This window comes from Polyodon spathula, chromosome 14 (genome assembly GCF_017654505.1).
Source record: "Polyodon spathula isolate WHYD16114869_AA chromosome 14, ASM1765450v1, whole genome shotgun sequence".
In the NCBI taxonomy this organism is placed as follows: domain Eukaryota; kingdom Metazoa; phylum Chordata; class Actinopteri; order Acipenseriformes; family Polyodontidae; genus Polyodon; species Polyodon spathula.
In genome coordinates, this window is record NC_054547.1 from 19,759,442 (window position 1) to 19,784,234 (window position 24,793).

At 42.0% G+C, this 24,793-nt stretch overlaps 1 protein-coding gene across 1 annotated transcript in view; it reads right to left on the reverse strand.

Moving 5' to 3' along the window:
• Positions 1-19,818, reverse strand: part of LOC121326692 (N(G),N(G)-dimethylarginine dimethylaminohydrolase 1-like) — a 103,165-nt gene extending 83,347 nt beyond the window's left edge. Inside the window, exon 1 of the mRNA XM_041270065.1 lies at positions 19,356-19,818. Coding sequence (XP_041125999.1) covers positions 19,356-19,637 — 282 coding nt within the window. The 5' untranslated portion in view covers positions 19,638-19,818. The remainder of the gene's footprint in view (positions 1-19,355) is intronic.
• Positions 19,819-24,793: the final 4,975 nt, after the last annotated feature.

Here is a 24,793-nt window from a genome sequence, read left to right on the forward strand (position 1 = left end):
TTTATGTGGCATAAGGTGAATACGATTTATTAAAGTAGTAATAAATTTAGTACATTATGCTCATGTGTGAAAAAGGTTAATGGATTTCTCCGCTGAGCAGAATCAATACATTTAAAAACTTATAATGCTTTTTTTCACCCTCAAAAAACAAATAACAAATCTGTACTGCAGAACTGCAAAGTAATCATAAAGTCTCCACCCAAGCAGTCATTATCAGTAGATGCTGCCAAGGATAATGGGATAAAACAGTTAATGAAGAGATCAAATCTGTAATCAGCCAAGAGTCAACAATGCGTTTGTCTGTACAAACTTTGTTTTGTGTAAAGAGCTGGGACAAACTTATTACACTTTACTGAAATCGCCCTCTGTACCCCCTCTACTCTGGCTGTCACTGGACTGCAACTCGAGTAATCATGTACAGTTAACTGTAACCAAGTTTCCTCACAATAATTTTATTTGTAAACCAAAGCAGGGTGATACAAAAAAAAAAAAAAAAAACACACACACAAAAAGAAATGCCTGCAGAATACTGTCAGCAGATCAGTGCTTGTGTGTGGCGATCAAGATCTGTTCCCACAAACTCAGCACCCGAGAGTTCTCCAGCACAGTAGCTCTTGTTGTTAACTTAAAATACATTCAAGATTTGTTCAAAATAAAGTATTACTACTATTTGAATACAATTACACTTGATGTATTCCTTTTTATCCTTTTTATTACCGGGGCTAGAACCCAGGCTGTGAAAAGTGTTCTTCGGTTCGCTGGGCTCTACGGTAGAAGACCTACTGTACTGTAAACGGAATGAAACAAACCAAGCAGAACAACATGATCATAGCGTGATGCTTTCAATTAGGAGGAACGAGGTGGTACAATATATGGTGCACTGTAGGAAAGAAAAAAATACTGTTGTTTATGTAAAACTTCAGGCTGATGCTGTGCACATCTATGACTAGGGTTTTACACAGGATTTATCTTACCTCTAGGATGTAAACATTCTAGATGCTAGCACTATCCCTGCATATGTTGATGTCATGGTCCATAATGTCTGAAAGCTTAAGAATGATTGGTAGAATCTGTATATTAATTCAGTTTCACAATTCCATGAGTAAAGATGCACACCTCCACCACTGTATACCCTAGTTATCTGGGATAAGCATAACTAAGACGAGCAAGAAACTAAGAGGAAAAAAAAAAAAATCAAAAAATCTTCTAAAACAAGAAAATTGTATAAACTCTATTCTGTGCATCTGCAAGAGCAAAAGTTTTGTAATTGGCTGGTCTGGTTTAATTCTGACAAGTAAACAAAACTGCACTTCCACGATGGCTCGAGATCAATGCATTAATCCATAAATTCATATTAAGTGAAGTAATCAACCAGAAAGTATAAAGACCACCTGTGGTAATGTATAAATCGTTGAGCGCAACCAAGCAGTGCAGACTTGGCTTGAGCTGCAGACTCGATAGAAGCTTTCGTTAAACATTAATTAAATCCAGAATATGGCCTTGGCCTGACCAACATAAATAACCCCCTACGCTACTAGACATGCCCTACAAGTCATGTGTGCAAAGCAGCAGGCTCTACTGTGTCCTCAGCTGCCTAATTCAAAATGTCTACAGACTAACATAAAATGATTCAGCCCCTGGCATAAACAAGGACAATTGCATCTTTATGATAACAAAATAATAAAATAATATATCATCATTCTTACTCTCCCCAATCAATATTTTGAGGACCAACTGCATACACTGATCCAAGTTAAATAAACTATAGATGCATTAGTATTCATTTGCTAATCAAAAAATAATTTTGAAATGGCCTTCATCTTCATCTAATGTACTCTATATGTATTTTATAGAATAAAATACTGAAAATAAATGAAATGATACACGTTCCAGGAAGCAAATGTTAAAATATCAAATTCAACAGAAAATAAATACAAATCTTATTCACAAAAGTAATAATGAGTGCACAATACAAACGTCTACAATAACATAGTTTAAGGCACAGCATGAGCTGCAGTACCTATTGTTTACAGTAGTTATTTATATCATCCAATGTTTTTAACTGTAAATTAACAATATAAAGCTGATTATTATTTAATTTAATAACATTTACCTGACGTTGCAATACATTCACAAAGTGTTACTCTGAAATTGGAAAAAAAACGCAGTTAAACTGCTGGTGGACTACAATAGACAACATGGGTTAAAGTAAACCACTGCTGGCACACTGAAATTAAAAACTCTTTTTAACCCGTTGTCACAAAGGCGTCACAGTGGGTGACGTCAGACCAGAACCAGGAACCAACACAAAATAAACAGAGAGGTGGAGTTTGGTAAAGCTGAGCGATTGCTTTCACTCAGCATTTAATAATGAACAAACAGAAAAATAAAAGGTTGTAAAGACAAACAAAAACACAGGACATGGCACTTTCGCCAAAATAGAGACAAACAAAACGGACGACACAGACAAACACGTGAGCTGATATTTAACTATTATTACGATTATAACCTCTGTCTCCAATCCCGTTCTCCACTCACCGAACACACATCCCTGAGTGAGTGAAAACATTCTGCTTTTATGCAGCTGTACTGAGACTCGATTGCTAATCAATCATTCAACTGGAGTCTCGGTACAACTGCACGTGAATTAATAAAGAGCAATTGTCCGTGCTCACATATTATTACATTTTACCTGCACATGAAGCGCTGTGCAATCCTTGTGCCTAAATACAAACATACATATTAAACAACTTGTGTTCCACAGACCCATTTATATCCCGTGTACACCAACATTAACACACAACATGTAACATACAACACAGAAATACACAGGGGCGGGGCAACATTGGCACACCCGTCTTTTTAATTAAACCAGTTTCAATGAACTTTGCGACGAACTTATCAATTGGACTAAATTTACGTTGCAATTAACCCAGCATCTCTCCTGTCTCCATTCTCCCCACCTCTGTAGAATATAATTACAGTAAATAAAGGCAGAGATAGATTCTTTTTTTAAATCTTAATTTTTTTTAATGTAATCGCTGACAACAGTAGTAAACGGGATGCTTTATTCCATGCACACTGAATAGCTAATGAAATACATTAGCTATTCAAACCAGTTACATAGTTGCATGCATGTTTTAAATGCAGCGGTACCACGGTGGAATAACTTTCAGCTCCTCGGCTCACCGCACACCAGCTTGCCTGTAGGCTGCCAAGAACTGCGTTGTCCTCCAACGCTGTAGCTCTGGAGGTGGCTGCACTGTGAGTCTGCAGTGTGAAAAAAAAGCGACCAGCTGACGGCATAAGCTTCGGAGCTCAGCGTTTGGCCGCTCCCGAGTCAGCGCGGCGGTGGTAGTGGTGAGCTCATAAAAATAATTGAATATGCCAAAAATTGGGAAAAAAATAATAAAATAATTGGCAATTAATGAATTTCAAAAAAAAGACAGTGGTGTAGTGCTATATTTAGAAGTGAGGAGTCACTTCTAAAGTCACTTATATGCTCTACAAAAATGATCCCTACCAAAAGCACGAATGGCGCATAAAAAAAATAAAGATTCGGCTAGTTTGCAGATATAAATGTTTTTTGCCCCAACCCAACCCAAAGAGTAATCATTCTTTTCAGGGAACCAGGGTTATGGTAATAACCTAAAGTTCCCTTTCAATTCAAATGACAACCATTACCAAATGGGAATGCTGTAACAAAGCTGTCGTGGCTCCAGATTACCGACAGTACAGCCCCACGGCAATAGCAACAGAGCCCACATGACGCCTAAGGGCATGCCGCCTACAAAACTCTAGAGCCCAGAAAGGGTCTTGTTTGGATTGTCACATCAAGGCAGTAAAAACGCACAAATGTCTGACTACCTGTCCATGTAGCAGCACTGCATAACTCATCTAAGGAGGCGCCATGAAGGAAAGCCAATGAAGTTGCCTGGCCTGGTAGAATGGACCGTAAAGACCCTTGGTAACGGGGAGTCCGTCTGTTCATACGCCAAGCATCTCACATCTGACCCAGGAGACACCAAGTCAATTTTGTCATGGCACACTGATATTGCTGCCAGGTATACCTTCAAAGTGGACACTGATTTTTCTGAGTCAAACAGGTGTTGTAAGGTTAATATCGTCTCAAATCGGGTAAGTCACCGGCTCGTGACCTCTGGCAAGGCACCAGTCTTGGAAAACTTTCCATTTACATGTGTACTGGGCTCTAGTGCTCGGCGCCCTAGCAGACTGTAGGGTGTTTCTACTACTGCATCTGGCAAACCTTGTCCGAATAGACGGCTCCGTTCAATGGCCAGACCCAGAGTTGGAGCTGGGCTGGGTTTGGGTGCCATCATAACCCCTCCGCTTGGCTCAGGAGGTCCTTGCGCAGCAGGAGCTGCCACGGCTGATCCAACAACATGCTGGAGAGCAGAGCAAACCAGGGGCGTCTCGGCCATCTGGGTGCAACCAGCAGAACCTGTGCTCTCTCCACCCTGAACATCTCTAGTGTCAGGGCTATTAATGGTAGTGGAGGGAGCAATGAGTGGCCAGGGGTGAGCTAGCGCGTCTACTCCCAGGTGACCCCTGTCTCTCTCCATGGAGATCCATAGGAAGCAATGAGTGGACTCGGCTGTGGCAAAGGGGTCAAAACTTCTTCCAAATCTGTTCCACCACTTGAGGATGCAGCCTCTACTCCGAGCTGTCTGGAGCTCCTCTGGACATGAGGTCCGCTGCCTTGCTGTCCACACTGGGGAGGTGAACTGCCCTGAGGTGAAGTTTCTGTGCGTCTAGGACAGGCCACCTTGGTGATTTATGTAGGCTACCACAGTGGTGTTGTCCATCCGAACCAGCACATGTTTGTGTGCTAATTGCTGGTGAAAATGTGATAACGGCAGGCTCACTGCTTGCAGCTCTTGCATGTTTATGTGTGCTTGCTGCCAATGTCCCTTCCACTGACCTCTTATTCCTCTCCCGTCCCAGACCGCTCCCCAGCCCACACCGGAGACGTCTGTAGTGATCACTTCCCTTCTGTGAGGGGATCCAAGGTGAGATCCGAGGCACAGATTGCCGGGACGGAGCCCCAGGCTTGAAGCGGGCGCATTCTCAGCAGCCCTAGTGGAAGGATTCTCGAGGCGGCTGCCATCAGCCCCAACAACCTTTTATATACTCTGAACTGTAGAAGAGCGTCCTCTCTGAGAAAGGAGAGTGTGGCCTCCAATGACCAAACTCTGTCTTCCGACAGTGAGGCAAGCATGCTGAGTTCAGTTTGATCCCCAGTAACACTGTGTACTCAGACAGTACGAAGTTGCTCTTCTGTTGATGTACTGAGAGCCCTAACTTCGCCACATGATCTATGACCTGTTTTGTGTGCGCCTCTGCGCGTGCTTTTGACTTCGCACAAACCAACCAAATCGTGCAGATAGTTTAGGTCTGAATATCCCGCAGCCTGAGTGGAGCCAGCGCTGCATCCATGCAGTTTGAAAATGTGCGGGGCGCCAGTGAGTGGCCAAATGGCAGCACGCAGAATTCGTACGCGTTGCCTTGAACGGCGAAGGGAAGATATTTTCTGGGCGCGGGACGTGAAAATAGGCGTCTTGCAGGTCAATCGATGTGAACCAGTCGCCCAGGACTGGAGGGTACGCTGTGCTGTCAACATGTTGAACTTCCTCTGCTTAAGGAACAAGTTGAGGACCCTGAGGTCCAGAATTGGTTTGAAACCGCCGTTCCTTTGGGCACCAGAAAGTACCTGGAATAAAAACCGCCGAGTGCATCGTTTGGACTTTCCAAGCGTACAGTGTTCTTCCTTTGAAGAATGGCGATCTCTTGTTGAAGGAGAATCGCCCTCGCTGGGTCGATGGTGGTAAGGAGCACACCCTTGAAGGGTGGCGGACCTATGCGGAATTGTAGAGCGTATCTGTGTCTCATAGTCGATAGCACCCAGGAGTCTTGGGTACAGCCTTGCCATGGGTCGTCGCCATTAGTCAGTCCGGTTGTGGGGGGGTTTGGTGGCAGCCGAGGCCCCTCAGGGGCGGTTTCCCTTGGGCTTGCAAGGGGGCGGATCTTTCTTTCTTTGGTTACCTCTGGCCTGCGGTGGTCCCCTGCCGCTGGCCCTGCCTCTGCCTGACTGTTTACTCTGGGGTGGAGGGTAATGTTCAGACCCTTTTACCCCAGCAGGCTGTGCATGCCACCTTGGACGCTGACTGCAAGCTGGAAGGCGCGAGAACTTTGAGGTGACCTCCGTGGCCTTGTGGGAACTCTCAAGGCTCACATCAATGGTCGCCCCGAAAGTCTGCCCCGGTGTAATGGGGGCATCCAACAGCGCCACCTTCTCGGTCTCTAAGACCTTAGCTTGCGTCAGCCACAAATGCCGCCAGCAACCTCCATGATGCCTAACCTAACTCCCCTATTAGGTCAATCATCGCCTTAGCCACCGCCTGGAGCTCCCCTGTGTCTGCCTCTGTGGCTCTGTCCTGCAGCCTCTCCGTCAACTGGCTCTGGTAAAGAACCAGTATGGCCATGGCGTTTGCTGCTCGCACGGACAGCGCTGCCGACGCATATGCCTTCATTTATCATTGCGTCCTTTGTTCTGCAGGGCTTTGACGGGCATGTTGGTTCCTTATCCCCCTTGGTGAAGGTGGAACCTTACACCAGCACCATGACCATGTCCCCGATGGTGGGGAATGCACCTAGGTCCGCTTCTTGGGCTCTTGCAGTTTGCAGCAGAGACTCCGCTGTTCTGGAGGTTGAGGGTGCAGACGCTGGATTGTCCCAGGAGGAGCGCACCAAATCCAGGAAGTCCTGGCATAAGGGGAGGGCATGCTGGAGGAAGTGGTTCCCTTTTTCCTCCTGTTCTGCCGACCATGGGACGTCTGTGGCTGCAGCTGCCCGCTTCATTCGCGCACCGAACTCCTCCCTCTGGTACACATGTGGCAGGGTGCTCCTCATTGTGGCATGCCTGACGGAGGTGGCTGGGTCCGACACGTCCGACCTGGATGCCGTGAAGGACAGTGGGCTAGGCAGAGGGGACAGGGAACGGGACTGTTGGGGCTGGGGCTGCCCGGTGGTAGGGGGTAACCTGCTGTGGCAGTGCGATTGCCCTGCACAGTGGTAATTTAGCGTTGGTGTGGTTTATATGTGGGAATGGGTTTATTTTGTGACGTTTTGGTACTTGATTAGTTTGATTGTATTATTGTTTACAGACGGGCGCTCGATTCTTGCTGCCTGCTATGCTTGGTTGAGGGAAGGGCAGCAAGTGATTGGCTGTGCTGGTCCTCAATCAGCAAGTGGGCGGGTCTCGACCGAGTGTCCGTCAGTTTAAAAACATCCGCGGGAGATTGCTCGGGGCTGCTGCAAGGCCTGCCGTTTTCACGACACCTTTTGAGTTATAGTTTGGGGTATTGTGTTTTATTTTGCACTTTTTGTACGGTTTACTGTATTTGTCCTCTGTGCGTTACCATCGCTGGTAACATCACATGACCGCCTTTATTTTACTTTCGTTTTCTGTTTGTTGTTAATAAATCCTGCGCGCCTGTGCCGGCGCTTCAACACCAACCTCTGTCTCTCTGTATGCTTGAACAGCGGCGACCCACACGCGTGACTCGAGGAAGACCCTGTCACACCTGCCCTGTGATTTTAATAGGGTCTCCAGCAGTTTGCTGAGCCCTCACAGTCTCCGCCAGCTCGGCGAAGCGCAGCTCGGCCAAGCTTGGACGACAGCGATGGAGAATGTCTGCGCCCGCGTGGTGAAGGGGAGCGGTGCCTGCGTGGCGACCTCCTCTCCCCTGTGGAAGGGAGCAGTACCTGCATGATGACTGTCTGTCCCCTGGTGAGCGTCCCCTTGAGTGGTACCGCCTCGGTGGTGACCACCTTGCCTCCCCTGAGAGATGCCTGCGCCTCTGTACTGGTGGTGGAGTGACCCGATTGTGCAGGAGAGTTCCCTGGTCACTGTAGCGGGAGGCTCCTGGACGACCTCGGCGGAAGCTCTTGGACCACCAATCTAATTCTCACCTGGCTTGAGGGGAGAGACTGCTAGGGACGGGGCTGCTATCCATCGCTTTGTTCTCCTTGAGAACTTCCGACAGGGAGGGCAGTCCAGCTCACCTACCAATGCCTTGGCCACATGGTCTGTCCCAAGACACCTGACACAGGATCTGAGTTCATCCTGCCTGGGCAGCTTGGATGAGCACCGGTCACCCTGGTGGAAGCTCGCTGATCCAGTTGACTGCACCGACATATTTGCAGTTGTTGTTGTCAAAACTGCTATGGTAAATGAGCAGCCTGCAGATGCGTTTTTTTTTTTTTTTTTTTGTTTGTTTTTTTAACGATTCACCGGTGCCGAATCAGTCTGTGCTGGGATCGGCATCGAAGCGAGCGCTGTCGGTGCAGAGGTCGGCGTTGAGTCAATCGGCGCCAAGGTCAATACAGACGTGTAGCGCAGTCGGTGCCGGACTGTAAACGGCCTCGAAGTTATTCCCAGGTGCCGAATCACTTGGTACCAGGACCGGCGCAGAGAAAAGCACGGTCGATGCCGAGTGGGCGGAAGATGGTCCCAGGATCGGCGTAGAGAGAATGCCCTGTTGGTGCCGAACAGTCGGTGCCGGGTGGACCTGTTCCAAGGCCGGTGCCAATGGTAGGCACAGTCAAGGCCGAGCTATAGGCAGGTCAACCGGGGCCGGGAGGGCGCTGTTTCTCTCAGCCTCTTAGTCGGCAGGAAAACTGTGTTCGGTGCCGAGGTAAGCAGCTGATTCAGCCTGGGGCTTGAAAGGGACGTTAGGCCAGAGCTGGGGGTTTTTTTTCCCCCTTCTGTTCACTGATCAATTAAATCGGCGCAGAGGACGACGCCGCGAGCCCACGGGGTCTCCTTACCACACCACAACAGCTCTCACATGGTGTATCAGCTACACAAAGCCTTGTGTAGTGAGAGTAATGGCCACTCGCTAATCCCTGAAGAGGGGTCGAAACCGGCTCTAGCCAGAAACCACCGTGGGACTATTAGCGAGAGCCGTTTTACTGACGCTAGAAAGAGTGATACTGTGATTTTTTTTATTATTTTTTTTTTATTTGGAGAACCAAAATAAACAGCCAAATTCGGAACGCAAACGAAGAAGCAATTTACGACCTGTCTCAAAGATATGAGAGAGAAAACGGCAATGTGCTACTGTGAGGACGTACCTCTTCCAAAAGGAGGTGGGCGGGACTTCCCCCTTACAGCAGGGCCCCCCGAGGCAGCTTTTGTGTATTTGCTCAGAGATTGATGGTCAGAGAGGCTCTTTCTCCCCATTCGGTAATGGCTGTCATTCGAACTGAATGGGAACTGGGGTTATCGTATTCTGCTGGTGTTAATATAGCACCTATCTGTGCTTAAAAGCATTTGTATTCAATGAAATTGTTATTAGCGTATACGTTTCCATCCTTCTCGCACTTCAGTTTATTAAATGCATGATGTTCCCTTACAGACCGACGTCATACCACATTCATAAATATTGATACGTGGTTTTAAAGGGAGAGGCAGCTTTTATAATGTATGGTGCTTGCTTGTAACTTACTGTACCGAGTGCAGCAACAGCCTCGGGTCCAAACCGTCAGCCCAGTGTAGATATGCTATTTACATCCTCGCTATAGGCCTTCATTGTAAGATTACTTTTTTTTTTTTTTTTTTGTTCTTTTTTTAAAATAAGGAACAGAGATTTCCATTACCATTTGCAATTGAAAAAACTGAAACTGAAACTTCGATGCGCTTTTTTAAATTTATTTATTTATTTTTCTTCCCAAAACTATATATTATTTATTTGTTATTGTTAGAGTTTTTTTTATTTTATTTATTTATTTTTCTTCCCAAAACTTAAATTTGGCTGCTGCGTCCTTGCAACTGGTGCCGTGATGCATTTTTCAATAAAACCTTTCGAAATCTTCTTCTAGGGAAACGGTGAAGCGATTGATCTGACACTTGGCATATATCGTCATCATCCAAACCCGCATCAAGTTTGCAAAGCAGAAGTTTCTGCGATAAAAATGTCAAAATGGCTGCCACAAATCTTATCAAAACGCGACCTTAACAAACTGCTGCTATTTGAACACTGTTTGACCAACAAACTCCAAACAAATTGTCCCAGTAACAATGGGAATACACGTCAAAACGGTTATGTTTTATAAAACAAGATGGCCGCCGGGTGTATGTTTACATCTGAAATTTAAAATTGCCTCAGTTGGCAAACGGTTTACTTGACTAATTCGAAACTTCACAAGCATCATCCTTGACACTGTAGCAATGCAACCGACTTTTAAGAAACTGGTGTTAAACCGAAATGGCCATGTAACACGTTTCTTCTTCAAACCTCCCGAAATGTTCTTCTTTGGCACCGTTGAAGTGATTGATCTGACATTTGGCATATACTATCAGCATCCAAACCTGCTTGCAAAGCAGAAGTTGCTGTGATACAATTCAATAGTAAAATGGCTGCCGCAAATTTCACCAAAACGCGCCCTTAACAGCAGACTGCTTTTATTTGAAAACCGTCTGACCAACAGACTCCAAACTTGGTAGGCATCATTCCGGTAACAGAAGAATACAAATATGTTAAAATGGTTATGTTTCGTGAAACAATATGGCTGCCACTCCTACACTTTCATCTTATATTTAAAACTGCTTCAGTTTAAAAATGGTTCACTTGATTAACTCCAAACTTGAAAACCATCATGCCTGTGTCGGAAAAAATAACATTTTCAAAAATGGCATTTGTGCGTTAGACAAGATGGCCGCCTGGTGCATTTTTAAAAAAAAAAAAAAAAAACACAACCTTTCAAATTTTAAGAAGAAGACACCTTGACAACTTCAACGACTAAAATTAAGAACCGTATAACTCTTGATTTGTAAAAACACATTATTATTATTATTATTATTATTATTATTATTATTATTATTATTATTATTATTATTATTATTATTATGCTAGTAGTGACAAATACAGTAATAAACAAACAGTAATAATATTATTAATAATTTTATCCAAGGTGACTTCCTTAAGTTACTCCAGCAGCTTATATTGTTCGGTTTGAATTGTCCTTTTACTACAGCGAACAAAAGGCTTTGGACCCAAACAGGGTTGTTATAGTGACGGTGTACTGTATTTAGTATTTGACTCAAAAGCTTAATACACGACATTTGCACATTTTAATATATAATGCGTGCACATTTGTTATTTAATTTTTATTATTTTTCACCTCCCTTAGTGTTCAACATTTATCAGAGGGTATAAAGAAGTTTGGATCACAATCCAGTATCAACCCTTACAAAACAGTAAACTAAAACACAAGTCTGGGAAAAACAAATGGAAATCTGGAAAAAATATGGAATTTTGATGTGGAAAAAGTGAGTGAACCCTGAGATACTGTACCTGTATTGAGTACAGTGTACTTTGTACAAATCACAGCCCGTAGGTCAATTGTGGGCAACTTGACATTTTTTTGGACAATCAAATGTCTACAATGGACTGCCCAAAGGGCAAGTACCATTGCCAAAATTCTGCGAGCCCTGGCGTGGCTTTTATCAAGAACTTGAGGAGAGTCCACACTGGATTTTAAACCAGCCGGAGCAGGTCTAATTTCACTGTTGCCCTGATGAGATTATCAACATTAATAACCCGCCTCCGCTCAGCTTCTGTTTGGCTCAGCTTCCAGCGGACTTGACGAAAACACCCTAAACACAGTGACTGGTAGGTGAGGCTGCTACAGTACATGCTAATGAATAATTATGAATTGAATATTATCAGTGTAGACACAAATGAATGCATGCTCATGTTTATTTTGGCAGATCAAATTTTACTGTAAAAAAAAAAAAAAAGAAAGAAAAAAGAAAAACAGTGTCATCATATCAAGAAGAAAACTGTCACTGTTCACCATGTGACTCGATGAACCGGCACACCCCTGGTAATGACAGCTGAAAAACAATTTGGGCAACAAAAGTAAATCATATTATTAAACAACCAGGCACTAGGTATTTAGAAATTGCAGCTTAGATTCTCTCTTGTATCAGTTCTCTGTGTGAGCATAGAAACAACATTTTCATGAACCATCTGCGAAAACAGCATGAGAACTTTACGCATAGCTAATTTACATATCAACCCCCACCTTTGCATGACGTCGGGAGAAAAGCCGTGTTTTCTCAAGTAAAATAAATGGATCGAATGGAAACCCGAAAAAGCATTTTGCACAAGACATTTCTCTCTAACAAATGTCTCGAGCTAAAAAATTGCAGACTTGAGGTGAATACAAGTATTCTGTTTGTAAACATACCACTACATTTCTAAAAATAATACTGCATATGTGAAAATCTGACAGTTAAAGGGCAGCTTATTTAAAAAAAAAAAAAAAAGTATTCATAAAAGGTTATTTAACTAAAAACAAACTCGATAAAAATAATTAAAATGTTAATTTAAAAAAAGGAAATAAATAAGATTAACCTAATAATTAACCCTATTACAATATATCTTGGAACAAACTGAGCATTTAAATGTTTTACAATTATAGTATAATATATTCATCATGCCAACATATTTCATGTGATGTGTGTGTTTTATATACATATATAGTACAATAAACACACACACACACACACATATATATATATATATATATATATATATATATTTGTGGCAGAGCAGAGCTCTGCCCTGTATAGACTGGCAGGGATGGGATTAAATCTGCCGAATTTTACCCAAAAATTAGAGCATTTTTTTTTTAAATTTTTGTCTATTATTCAAGATTTTCCAGGTACTTCTCGGAAACGCACAATATTTTGATTAAAATGTTATTTTATTTTGACTCCAACTTTGTAATAAGCAGCCCTACACTGCATCCTAGGATACAGCAGATGTTTAGATGTCAGAGAATCAAATAACGTTCTCTGTCACTTTACAAACACATTATCACCAGATTACGTAGGCCAAAGTCTGCTTATTGTGGCAATTGCCGGGCTTAGTAACAACTAGCTTGATCAAAAAATAAATTGAAATACTTACACAAAAATATGTTTAGTGGATGAAGAATGGGGAGAAAACGTAAATCAGTTTATGAATATTCAAAAGAATACTAAAGTTTCAAAATACACAAAAAGCTAAAATAGCAGAAGTGGGTCAGATGGGGCAGAGGATGCATAGCGTTGCAAATACTGCTGCATTGAGGTAAATGTTCACGCTGACAACAATGAAAAAAAGTGTCACATTAAACTAAAACAATAAAGTGCTCTGAGAGGCAAGCATTTATCCTGCTTTATACATGCTTTAATAAAAAGAGAGAGCAGAATGACAATGTTAATGAGTTTGTCAGAGCTCTGTGCTTTGCCAGACAGTCACTGTTTATTGCAGAGAGGTATTTATTGATGACTGTGCAACAGTACTGTCTGTCCATCAGCTAAAACACTGTCTAACAACAATCTTAACCATAAATATTTGACAGAAAATGGAACGCATTGATGTAAATGTCCAGTGTGATTTTTGACGCATCTCCCAATGGCTTGCACCGTCCAGTTCTGTCAATTTTCTTTTCTTTTTTTTGTCAATTATTTCACCACAAGTCCTTCTATCGCTCACCTATAACCCATGCTTGTTTCAGAACTTTGCAAGAATCAATTTTTATAGATGGCAACAAAGAAGAAATAAGAGGTCAACAGTCCCTCTGTAGCCCTATGACAAACCACTTGCATATAAGATTACACACATTTTATGGTATGTTTATGTTTGTACATTTATTAAACTATGAAGGAGACAGATTACCAAGTCAAATATTTCACCACAGTTCCTTCAAATCCTCCTCTATAAGCCCACCAAAGGCCTGTTTGTTAACTCCAGGGGTTTCAGCTCATCAGAGACTGGGCCATTTTCAATACTTTCATCCTGAAGCCTTTTCGTGGGGTCATTAAATCAGACAGTAAAGTAGGTAGACAGTAGCAGAGCTGCATACAGAAAGTCACTCACTTAAATTATGAGCACACCTAAGCAATTTGAAAGCAACATCTCTCCTACTTGGGCAGCACTCAATTCCAGACTCAGGGGTCTGTCTTTGTGAAGTTTGCACGCTCTCCCTGTGTTCGTGTAGGTTTCCTCCGGGTACTCAGGTTTCCTCCTACAGTCCAAAGATATGCTGGTTAGGTGGACTGGCTTCTCTAAATTGCCCCTTAGTAACCCTGCAATGGACTGGTGTCCCGTCCAGGGTTTAGTCCTGCCTTGTGCCCTGTGTCAGCCAGGTTAGGCTTCGGCTCTATGCGACCCTCTGTAGGATTAATTGCTTACACATAATGGATGGATCTCTTCTACTTTAGAAGGCACATGCACTTAAAAATCACTCAGGAATTTGACAGTTTTTCAATTTTAAGGCCCCCAGCAAAACAGAAATACTAAAGCGGTGATACTTATTTTGCAAGAATTCTACAGAAGACCTCCCTGACTATCTCAAAGTATTCATAGGGCTACTGATATTCTAAACATCATTTTTCGATCCTCAAAATAACTCCAAAATGAGATGCATTTCACGTTAAAAGTACTTTAAAAACACAGCATAGTATTCTGAATATTACTACAGTTGGGTGCTCTGTCTGGAGAGAAAACATTTCTAATTCCTGTGACAGGTTAGCTTGTGTGGTAACATCAGGCCAGGCAGAAACACACAGAGTGGTGAGTGAATTCTGAATGTGCTGCTTGCGCAATTTAATAAATGAACAAATAAACATGTTGAACAAAACAAAACACTACACACAAAACAGCAAAACACTGCACACAAAGCAATACAGTGCACGCAAAACAAACAAAACACTGCACACAAAAACAAAGCAACACTGCACACAAAGCACTGCGCAAAACAAAGCAATACACTGCACACAAAGGAAAACACACAAAACAAAACATTGCACACAAAACAAAACACTGCAAACAAAACAAAACACTACACACAAAACAAAACATTGCACACAAAGCAAAACACTGCACAAAAAACAAAGCAAAACACTGCATACAACAAAACATTGCACACAAAGCAAAACACTGCACACAAAGCAAAACAATACACTACACACAAAAACACACTGCACACAAAGCAAAACACTGCACACAAAGCAAAACAATACACTACACACAAAACAAAACATTGCACACAAAGCAAAACACTGCACAAAAAACAAAGCAAAACACTGCACACAAAGGAAAACACACAAAACAAAACATTGCACACAAAGCAAAACAATACACTACACACAAAAACACACTGCACACAAAACAAAGCAAAACACTGCACACAAAGCAAAACACTGCACAAAAAACAAAACAAAACACTGCACACAAAACAAAACAAAACACTGCACAAAAAACAAAACACTGCACACAAAACAAAACACTGCACAAAAAACAAAGCACCACACAAAACACTGCACAAAACAAAGCAAAACTGCACACAAAGAAATACACTGCACACAAAGCAAAACAATACACTGCACACAAAACAAAACCCTGCACACAAAGCAAAACACTGCACAAAAAACAAAACCCTGCACACAAAGCAAAACACTGCACAAAAAACAAAGCAAAACAATACACTGCACACAAAACACTGCACACACAACAATACATTGCATACAAAACACTGCACACAAATCAAAACACTGCACAAAAGACAAAGCAAAACACTGCGCACAAAGGAAAACACTGCACACAAAGCTAAACACTGCGCACAAAACAAAACATTGCACACAAAGCAAAATACTGCACAAAAAACAAAGCTAAACACTACACACAAAACAAAACACTGCACACAAAACAAAACACTGCACAAAACACTGCACACAAAGCACTGCACTCAAAGCAAAACACTGCACAAAAAACAAAGCAATACACTGCACACAAAGCAAAACACTGCACACAAAGCAAAACACTGCACACAAAGCAAAACAATACACTGCACACAAAACAAAACACTGCACAAAAAACAACAAAACACTGCACACAAAGCAAAACACTGCACACAAAGCAAAGCAAATCAAAACACTGCACACAAAGCAAAACACTATACTGCACACAAAACAAACAGAACACTGCACACAAAACAAAAGGGTACGTTGGCCAAAATAAATAGACAAACAAACACGGTGAGACAAACCCAAACAAGTATCATGCGGGTCCTTCAGCACAAATAGCAATTGTTATTTTCTATCTTAAAGCTTACTCCCTACTTTCTCTCTTCACCAAACACCCAACCCCGAGTGACTCGTGCATGTATACAGTTGTGCCAAGATTCAATTACTGTGCCAAGATTCAATTACTAATTAATCATTCATTTGAATCCCTGCATGTGAACTAATTTGTGCAATCCCTGTGCCCACATTCTAGTACACATTTTATCTGCATGTGAAGTCATTGTGCAATCCCTGTGTACAAATACAAGCATCCATTTTAACAACACTCATGCTACATAGCCCAATTTATACTCTGTGCAGCAATACCTATGCACCCCAACAATAACACAAAAATATGCACAGGAGTGGGGCTCCCCACCACAGTCCCCAATAATTTTCAGTAAATATTGAAGTATGCAATACTGTATTATATTGTGCTATGGATTTTCTTCTTGTTACTGCATCTTGTAAAGCACTTTGTGATGGTGGTCCACTATGAAAGGCGGTATATAAAATAGACTGATTGATCGATTGATTTACAAGCAATAAAACCCTCCACATCATGTATTACCATATATTAGGAAGCTTTAAAAGTGTCAGAGCTTTGCCACAGGTATCACTGCAAACCAAATTCTATAATCCTTGGCAATTACACTGAACTGCTCCACACCTTGCAGCAGTCAACTACTGCTCCTAACTATAACAACTTACCATATCTTGTATCTGATTTTACAATTCCGTAACCGTTCTCATGTTTTTTGTAATTGCTCTTATTTTAAATCATTCTCATCCATTCACTGTACTTACTACCTGTTCTTACTGGGCTTTACTAGTCGAACCCGCTCTTACTTATAATTGACGGTATTCTTTATTTTGCTGTCACTTGAATCTGATCTTATTGTACTATTAATAACTGCTATTACCTGTATTATGATATTCCGTAAGATGATATTTTGTAATGTGATATTTTATAATGTGATACTTTGTACTGTGATACTTTGTAACAATTGTAAGTTGCCCTGGATAAGGGCATCTGCTAAGAATAATAATAATAATAATAATAATAATAATAATAATAATAATAATAACAACAACAACAACAACTAGAACTGCCAGGCAGTTTTACGGCTCCCAAGCCCCAGTATCAGTACCCGTCTAAGCGTGTTTAGTTCTCAATATGCCAAGTTTAAAATCAGCAACTTCAACTGTTCCACAGAAGATTTTGAAATGTTTTTTTTTTTTTTTTTTTTTTTTTCAAAAATGCGTCAGGCAGCCATATTGTTTAACGTAAGTTTCTTAGAAGTCGGTTGTATTGCTACAGTGTCAAGGATGATGCTTGTGAAGTTTCGAGTTAGTCAAGTAAACCGTTTGTCAACTGAGGCAGTTTTAAATTTCAAAAGTAAACATACACCTGGTGGCCATCTTGTTTTATAAAACATAACCATTTTGATATATTTGTATTCCATTGTTACTGGGACAATAGCTACCATGTTTGGAGTTTGTTGGTGAAACGATTTTCAAATAACAGCAGTGTGCTGTTAAGGTCGCGTTTCGATAAGATTTGTGGCAGCCATTTTGACAAACTTGTGCTTCGCAAATTTAATGGGGGTTTGGATGCTGACCATATGTGACAAGTTTCAGATCAATCGCTTCACCGGTTCCCAAGAAGATTTCGAAAGGTTTTATTGAAAAATGCGTAACGGCGCCAACTGCAATGAGGCAGCAGCAAAAAAATTTGAGCATCTGGCAGCAGTGTTAGAACATAAGAAAGTTTACAAACGAGAGGAGGCCATTCGGCCCATCTTGCTCGTTTGGTTGTTAGTAGCTTATTGATCCCAAAATCTCATCAAGCAGCTTCTTGAAGGATCCCAGGGTGTCAGCTTCAACAACATTACTGGGGAGTTGATTCCAGACCCTCACAATTCTCTGTGTAAAAAAGTGTCTCCTATTTTCTGTTCTGAATGCCCCTTTTTCTAAACTCCATTTGTGACCCCTGGTCCTTGTTTCTTTTCTCAGGCTGAAAAAGTCCCTTGGGTCGACACTGTCAATACCTTTTAGAATTTTGAATGCTTGAATTAGGTCGCCACGTAGTCTTCTTTGTTCAAGACTGAACTCAATTCTTTTTGCCAGGTCCGCGGTTTTCCCATGGAATTGGGCTACTTCAAAAACACAGCCGCAAGAAATATTAAGGAGTCGTGGGTTGATAAGGTAATTAGATTACTGGTATAACTTTAAAAGACAGAACCGTTTTCATGTTTGCAATATTGTTTGGGATACAGTACAAGCATTTGTATTTCAATAAAGGGAACGTGCTGTAATTCGGTTGCTGGTTTGGTATGTACGTTGATTTGTCCCTTCAGAGCTTCTGTACGAATTTGTTGATAGTGTCGTGTGGATGAGCTGTACTGGGGGTATTGGGGCTTCTAGTTTTTATCAAATTTATACTAGGTATCTTCTTACGAAAGCTTTTGATAATTGTTATTTATATATATATATATATATATATATATATATATATATATATATATATATATATATATACACACACACCTGCGTGTAAATAATAAGCTTGCTTTCATGTAAAACAAATAATTGGGCTACTTTGGGCATTGTTGAAGTGACTTTGGGCTATAAACTCTGCAGAAATCTGGCAACCGTGTCTGACAGCCAATTTATCCAGCTTGTTACCTGCCAAGTCAGAACCTGATCAGTCACACAGCTTCGAAGCAGCAGCAGTTTAAAGTTTAGGGAAGTTAAAAAAAAAAAAAAAAAAACTTTAACAATAACAATAGGCTTCCCAGCCTTTGGCTTGGAAGCCTATTGTTATTGTTAAAGTTTTTTTTTTTTTTTTTTTTAACTTCCCTAAACTTTAAACTGCTGCTGCTTCGAAGCTGTGTGACAAATTAATTAAGAACAGACATCACATTATACAAAACTGTACTGTCAGGAATAATAATAATAATCATTAATTTGTTGAATGAAAATTTTCACCCAGTTCAAGTTGTATCCTGCAAATATTAACACATTGTGTATCACGGACATTAAACTCCAATCAACATATCAAAAACCACGCCAGGACCATGGGAAACGCTGGTCTGACCAGCTAAGTGCTGGGAGACACTGGTAACCTACACTTGTAATTTAATTCCACGTTCTAATTAAAATGCATGGTTTCTAACACTCTTTTTATTTATTATTTTAATAAAAACATTACCTCTTTTCTCCTGCTAGGTGCCCCGGGTCTAGTGATAAGAGCAGTATCTCCACATACCACGGCAGCGTCCTCCACAAACACACAGTCTGGCAAGCTGTCGTCTGCGGGCAATTCGATCACTTGCAGCCCGAGTTTGTGCTTCAGCACGGCAACATAGATCTCGTGCTCCCGCCGAGCCCGGGCCAAGACCACCTCCGCACTGCTCATCCTCAACGCTTCTTTGGGTAAGGACGCAGCGATACCCCGAACAATAGCGTGGGTAAACACTCCGAAACCCGCCATGTTTATCTGTTCAAACTGGACTTTCAACTGCCCTACGCTTCTAGCTAAGGCAGTTTTAAAAAGGCTACCGTTAGCTAGCTGTATTTTGCTTTAGTTGATTCGTTTCTTTAATTTGCAAACTGCCACACAGCAAAATGACCAGATAATACCTGCACGAGAGCGCTGAGGCTAGAGTGACGCCTACTAACAAACTGTCACGTGATGAGCACTTGTCTCAAATATAATTGATCTGCACAACCTGTCAGTTGAAAAATGAATGCTTTAAAGTCGTGGCGCATTGGTTTAAACTTTCAGCTACACAGGTTCAAATAACAGCACAGTATAGACGGTTTGTGGATGTGGATGTTCTCTAGATGCACGTAGATTTCATTTGTAATGTCATTTCTTATTTTTTTTTGCACGGTTTGTTTTTTTGCCTGTACTTAAGAACCATTGATTTGGCATTAGTGATTCCTGTTGTCACTTCACTGTTTTCAGTGTGCAGATTCTTCCATACATCAACTATCTGCAAATATTGAAGTTAATGTGAATTAAATGAATGCTCTTAATAAGGTTCCTACTTCCAAGTGATCTCAGTATGACTGGATATGGTAGTTTTAAATCAAGGTATTTTTTAGTAGTTTCGGGTTTTCCTGGGACAGTAATGAGACTGCAAACGTGAGTAGTTGAAGGCTTAAGCAATAATAATTACAAAAATTAAATAATCACAAAATAAAATCATACAAATGAGGGAAAGGGAAACTGGGAGTCGAAAATGAAAAAAAATAACTTTTAATTGTTCTTATTTGATTCCTCTGATCCTTTTCCTGTCTATCGTTATCTCCCCCCACACTCACCCATCTCTGTCACTCTTGCTTTCTCCAATCTCCGGGTCCTTTCCCTGCACTCCCTTATATGCCCTCGCTTCCCCTGCCACCGGTCTTTTGCGCCAAACCTGCATCCAATTCTCTTCCACACACATCCCCACCCACATGCAACTCTTGTACACACGTACACACACAACATACAATCCCTTGCACGCACGCACACAGGATCGCTACAAAATGATTAATAAGAAAAACAATTGGCACTTTCACCCAGAGTATATAGGAAGAATGTGAACAACTTGAAATACCTTATGAACATGTATTTAAATGTTGGCAAAATCTGGATTGAAATTTTCAGGCTAGGACTGCCACATCACCTCAAGACAAATGGAGTTTCTACAGAAACCAGTTACAAAACTGCAAGATTTAACTAATCGAACATAATCTAGATTTTCCAGACTGGTTCGCAACATCTGCTTTTGAGTTTGCATGCCACTTATTTATAGCAAAGCATAGAGGGGTTAGGTAGGGGTATAATTACACTGCAGCTGTTTATGTACTGCACTAAACACACCTTAACTTTATTTTGCAATGTAATGCTATGAGAAGGAATATGAAATATTTGCCTGTAGTAGTTTTGGTATGAATGTTTGTATTCCTGTACTAGCCAGTTTATGTTCCTTAATGTAACAAACTTTAATTTAGTCCAAGTCCAACAGAACATAAACTGCATATTCGAGTTATGCACAATTGAACATTTACAATAATTAATAGTTTTGTATTTTAATGGGTATATTACAAAATATACATGTATTAAACATATGTTTAGCACAAATTTATTTGAAGAGAAAAAACATTTTCTTTACAACAATTTAAAGCTAGTTAGTGCTCTGTCCTGCCCCTCTTCGCTTGTGTCTTTTATGGAAGACTGTCATTCATGTTTTCAAAACTATGCATGACTGGAAAATTCCTCCAGGCTGGCAACTGGAAGAACATTCCAGACATGTTTCAGAAGGGCTGCTTCTTTTTCCTTGTTTTTTTTTTTCCGATTCACTCCGAATTTTCCAGTGATATTCAGTGCTCTGCACATTCCTTAGCTTTCTGCATTCCATCCTCGTTTTTGGCACACATATCATTTTACACTTCCGCCTTCATAATCTTAACAGAAATGTAGGGATAATCAGGAACAGCCCGATCAGACATTGCAGTGGTTTAGAATGAGCTTTCAGAATTTTGTCTTTTTCTTCCCCGATGAGTGTTTTTCTGGCTGATACATTTAGCCATTTTAATGCTGTTTTTATTACTGTCTGTTAAAAGGCGACACTGCAGACATTCTGCATTGTGGTCTTTCTCAGTTCTTCTGCCCAAACCCAACATGGCTGCCTTCTATCCCTTAATGATGTGTAGGTCAATGGGTGATGTTGATAATTCCCTTGATTTTGCTGCCCTTTTTGTGTCTACAGACTCAGTTTCTAAGAACAGCTTGTTTGTATATCAGACACTTGTTTTTAGTAATTACTAGCTAAAGAGATATTGTACCTTCCAAAATGAAATGTAGGTGCCCTGACTCACAGCGTCATTATTAATGGGGAAAGTTCATTATCTCAGTTTATTTAAACAGTGCCCCCCCCCTACCTTTTTATATCAATTGATATGTCAATGTCAATTTAAAAGATCTGCTGCACTGCTCTGCATTCCACAACTGGAAAAACCAAAGTGAGACCCTGAAACAGTGAATTATTCCATGCATTAACACGTTACTTTCTCTTTTAATTTCAGCGAGACCCCTGTAACACAGCAGCCAATTTAACTGTCTGGATGTCTCTCAGTGTTCTACTAGGATGTTCAGACATTAGTCCTAATTTAATTCAAAGGTAGCAAGATTCATTTTGAGATTTACTTTGGAAAGCTTACTCTGCTTTCTGACAAAGTAGCCATATTGTTTATTGTTTCCACAAGCAGGAAGGCGTGGCCAACAGCGCAGGAACTTCTGGCAAGGATGGCAGTGGCCAGAGTTCCTCCTCACTGTACACCGGTGGAGGCAGCTCCATCTCCTCTGGTGGTGGAGGCAGGTATAAAAACCCATTTCCCTCTAGCAGCAGAGGTAGGGCAGGTGGCGCTGCCATCTCCTCCGACAGCAGGGATAGGGCAGGTGGTTCTGCCGGCTCCTCCAGCAGCAGGGATGGGGCTGGTGGTGGGCACCTCAGTGAGGCTCTTCTTAGCAGCAAATAAAGGGGATACTGTGGCGCACTAGTTTCATGCCCTGGCCCCCCCCCAAAAAAAATGTGGAGGATGGGTCTCCAGCTCCTCTCCATCCGGCTCACAGGACTGTAGCTCCTCCCCTTCCGGCTCTTGGGACGGCAGCAACAACTCCTCCCCTTCCGGCTCTTGGAACGGCAGCGACGGCTCCTCTTCTTCCGGCTCTTGGGACAGCAGTGACATCTCCTCCCCCTCGTACTGCATGGGGCAAATGGCCACTGTTTGCCCATACTCCCCACAGCCAGGGCACAACTCTGCTGCGAAGCTCTTTAAAATAACGTCCCAACTGTCATCCCAAACCTCGTCCTGCTGTTGCTGTTGCAGCTTCTGACTCTGCTTCTGCCTTCTCTTTTTACCCATTTTTGTTCTCCAAAAACAAAAAAAAACTGCACTTCCCTGGAGACTCAGACCGGGGCGCTATCCCACTTGTAACACCACTTGTGGCAGGGTAGCCAAAGTGATGAGACTCAGAATCAGGAAATGCAGTGAAACAAAATACTTTAATTTACCAAAGCACCAAAATTGCGAGGGCCAAACAAAAGATACAAACACAAAACAAAGGTTTCAAACAAAACACTGGAACAAAATAAGTATTTTATATATATATATATATATATATATATATATATATATATATATATATATATATATATATATATATAGATAGATAGATAGATAGAGATAGATAGATAGAGTGAAGGATTGGTTAGGAAAAGAACAAAATGTGAAAAGAGAACATAAACTAACTGGATGGTAAACAAAGTAATTAAGTCTGGTGTAAAATAAATATCATGTTTGGATGAGATCATACTGGGTGGGCATTAAGACCCAGTAGAGGTTACTGGAGTCAGGACCAACACCAGGTTAATTCAGTTAACCAATTAGTTAAGTTTAAAAGGGTGTGAGTGTGTGTGTTTCTAGTGGGTGATGGTAGGAGTTTGGTTGGGAGAGTTGGAGAGCAAGCTAGTTATTGTGAGTATTGTGCAATGAACTATTGTAAAGGTATTTGGGATTACGATTTGGATTGAGAATTGGTTTTGGTGACGAAGTAACAGGCTTAGCCTGCCTTGTTATTAGTTAAGGAAACATTTGTTTAGCTAGGGCCTGAGATCGGGTTAGGTTTTGTTTTGTTTATTTTGTTTTTGTTTGTAAGTAATAAACACACGCTACGGCGTTTCCTGGCATCCTGTGTCTAAAGTGTTTATTTGAAGAAGGAAAACGTGTGACCAGAGAGCAATCCGTCACATTGTGGTGCCAGAAGTGGGGCTATTGTCTGACGACAAATTCAGACTCATACCCTGTGTTGTGCTGTTTGGAATGGAAGCAGCAATACAGGCACAGTTAAAGGCCAATGCTGCACAGCAGGAGGCCAACCGCCTGCAACGACAGTACCTCTGCGTACTGCAAGAGAGATGGGCGCTGCTGTGTGGTGCACACCCAGAGCTGTCAGCACCAAAGCTGGAGTTGCCTGTGCCGGAACTGGAGTGGCCTGCATTGGAAATGTTGCCGCCTCCAATGCTGTGGGAGGATTGCTTACTCCTCCCACCTCCACCAGCAAAGGAAGAGTACCTGCTGGTTCTGCCTCTACCTCCATGGGAGCATTGCTTGCTGCTCCCACCTCCACCAGCAGAGGAAACATGCCTGCTAGTTTCCCCACTAGAGTGAGAAGGGGAGGAGCCCCTGCCACCTGTGCCTGAGTGGGAGGAGCCCGAACGTCTAGAGCCTGAGGGGGAAGCCCCGCTGTCTCCAGAGCCTGAGGAAGAAGCCCCGATGTCTCCAGTGCTTGACAGAGAAGCAACAAAGAGGAGAAAAAAGAAGTTCAAAGGATAGAAAAAATAAGGAGTCAGAGAGAGAGAAAAGTAAGAAAGAGGAGGTGAAGAAGACACCGCCAACGTCGTGGTTTCCCTACCGGAATGCCCAGACCTTCCTTCACTGGTCCTAACTCCCTAACTTAGGCTATGAATCAAGTGCTCAGGGGCCTGAGCTCAGGGGGGCCCCACAAACTACATGAGGTACCAGGGCCCCACATTTTTCCTAACAGGCCTTACCAGAGGCATGTCTGAATTTTCTTGTCCTACTGTCTTGAAGGAT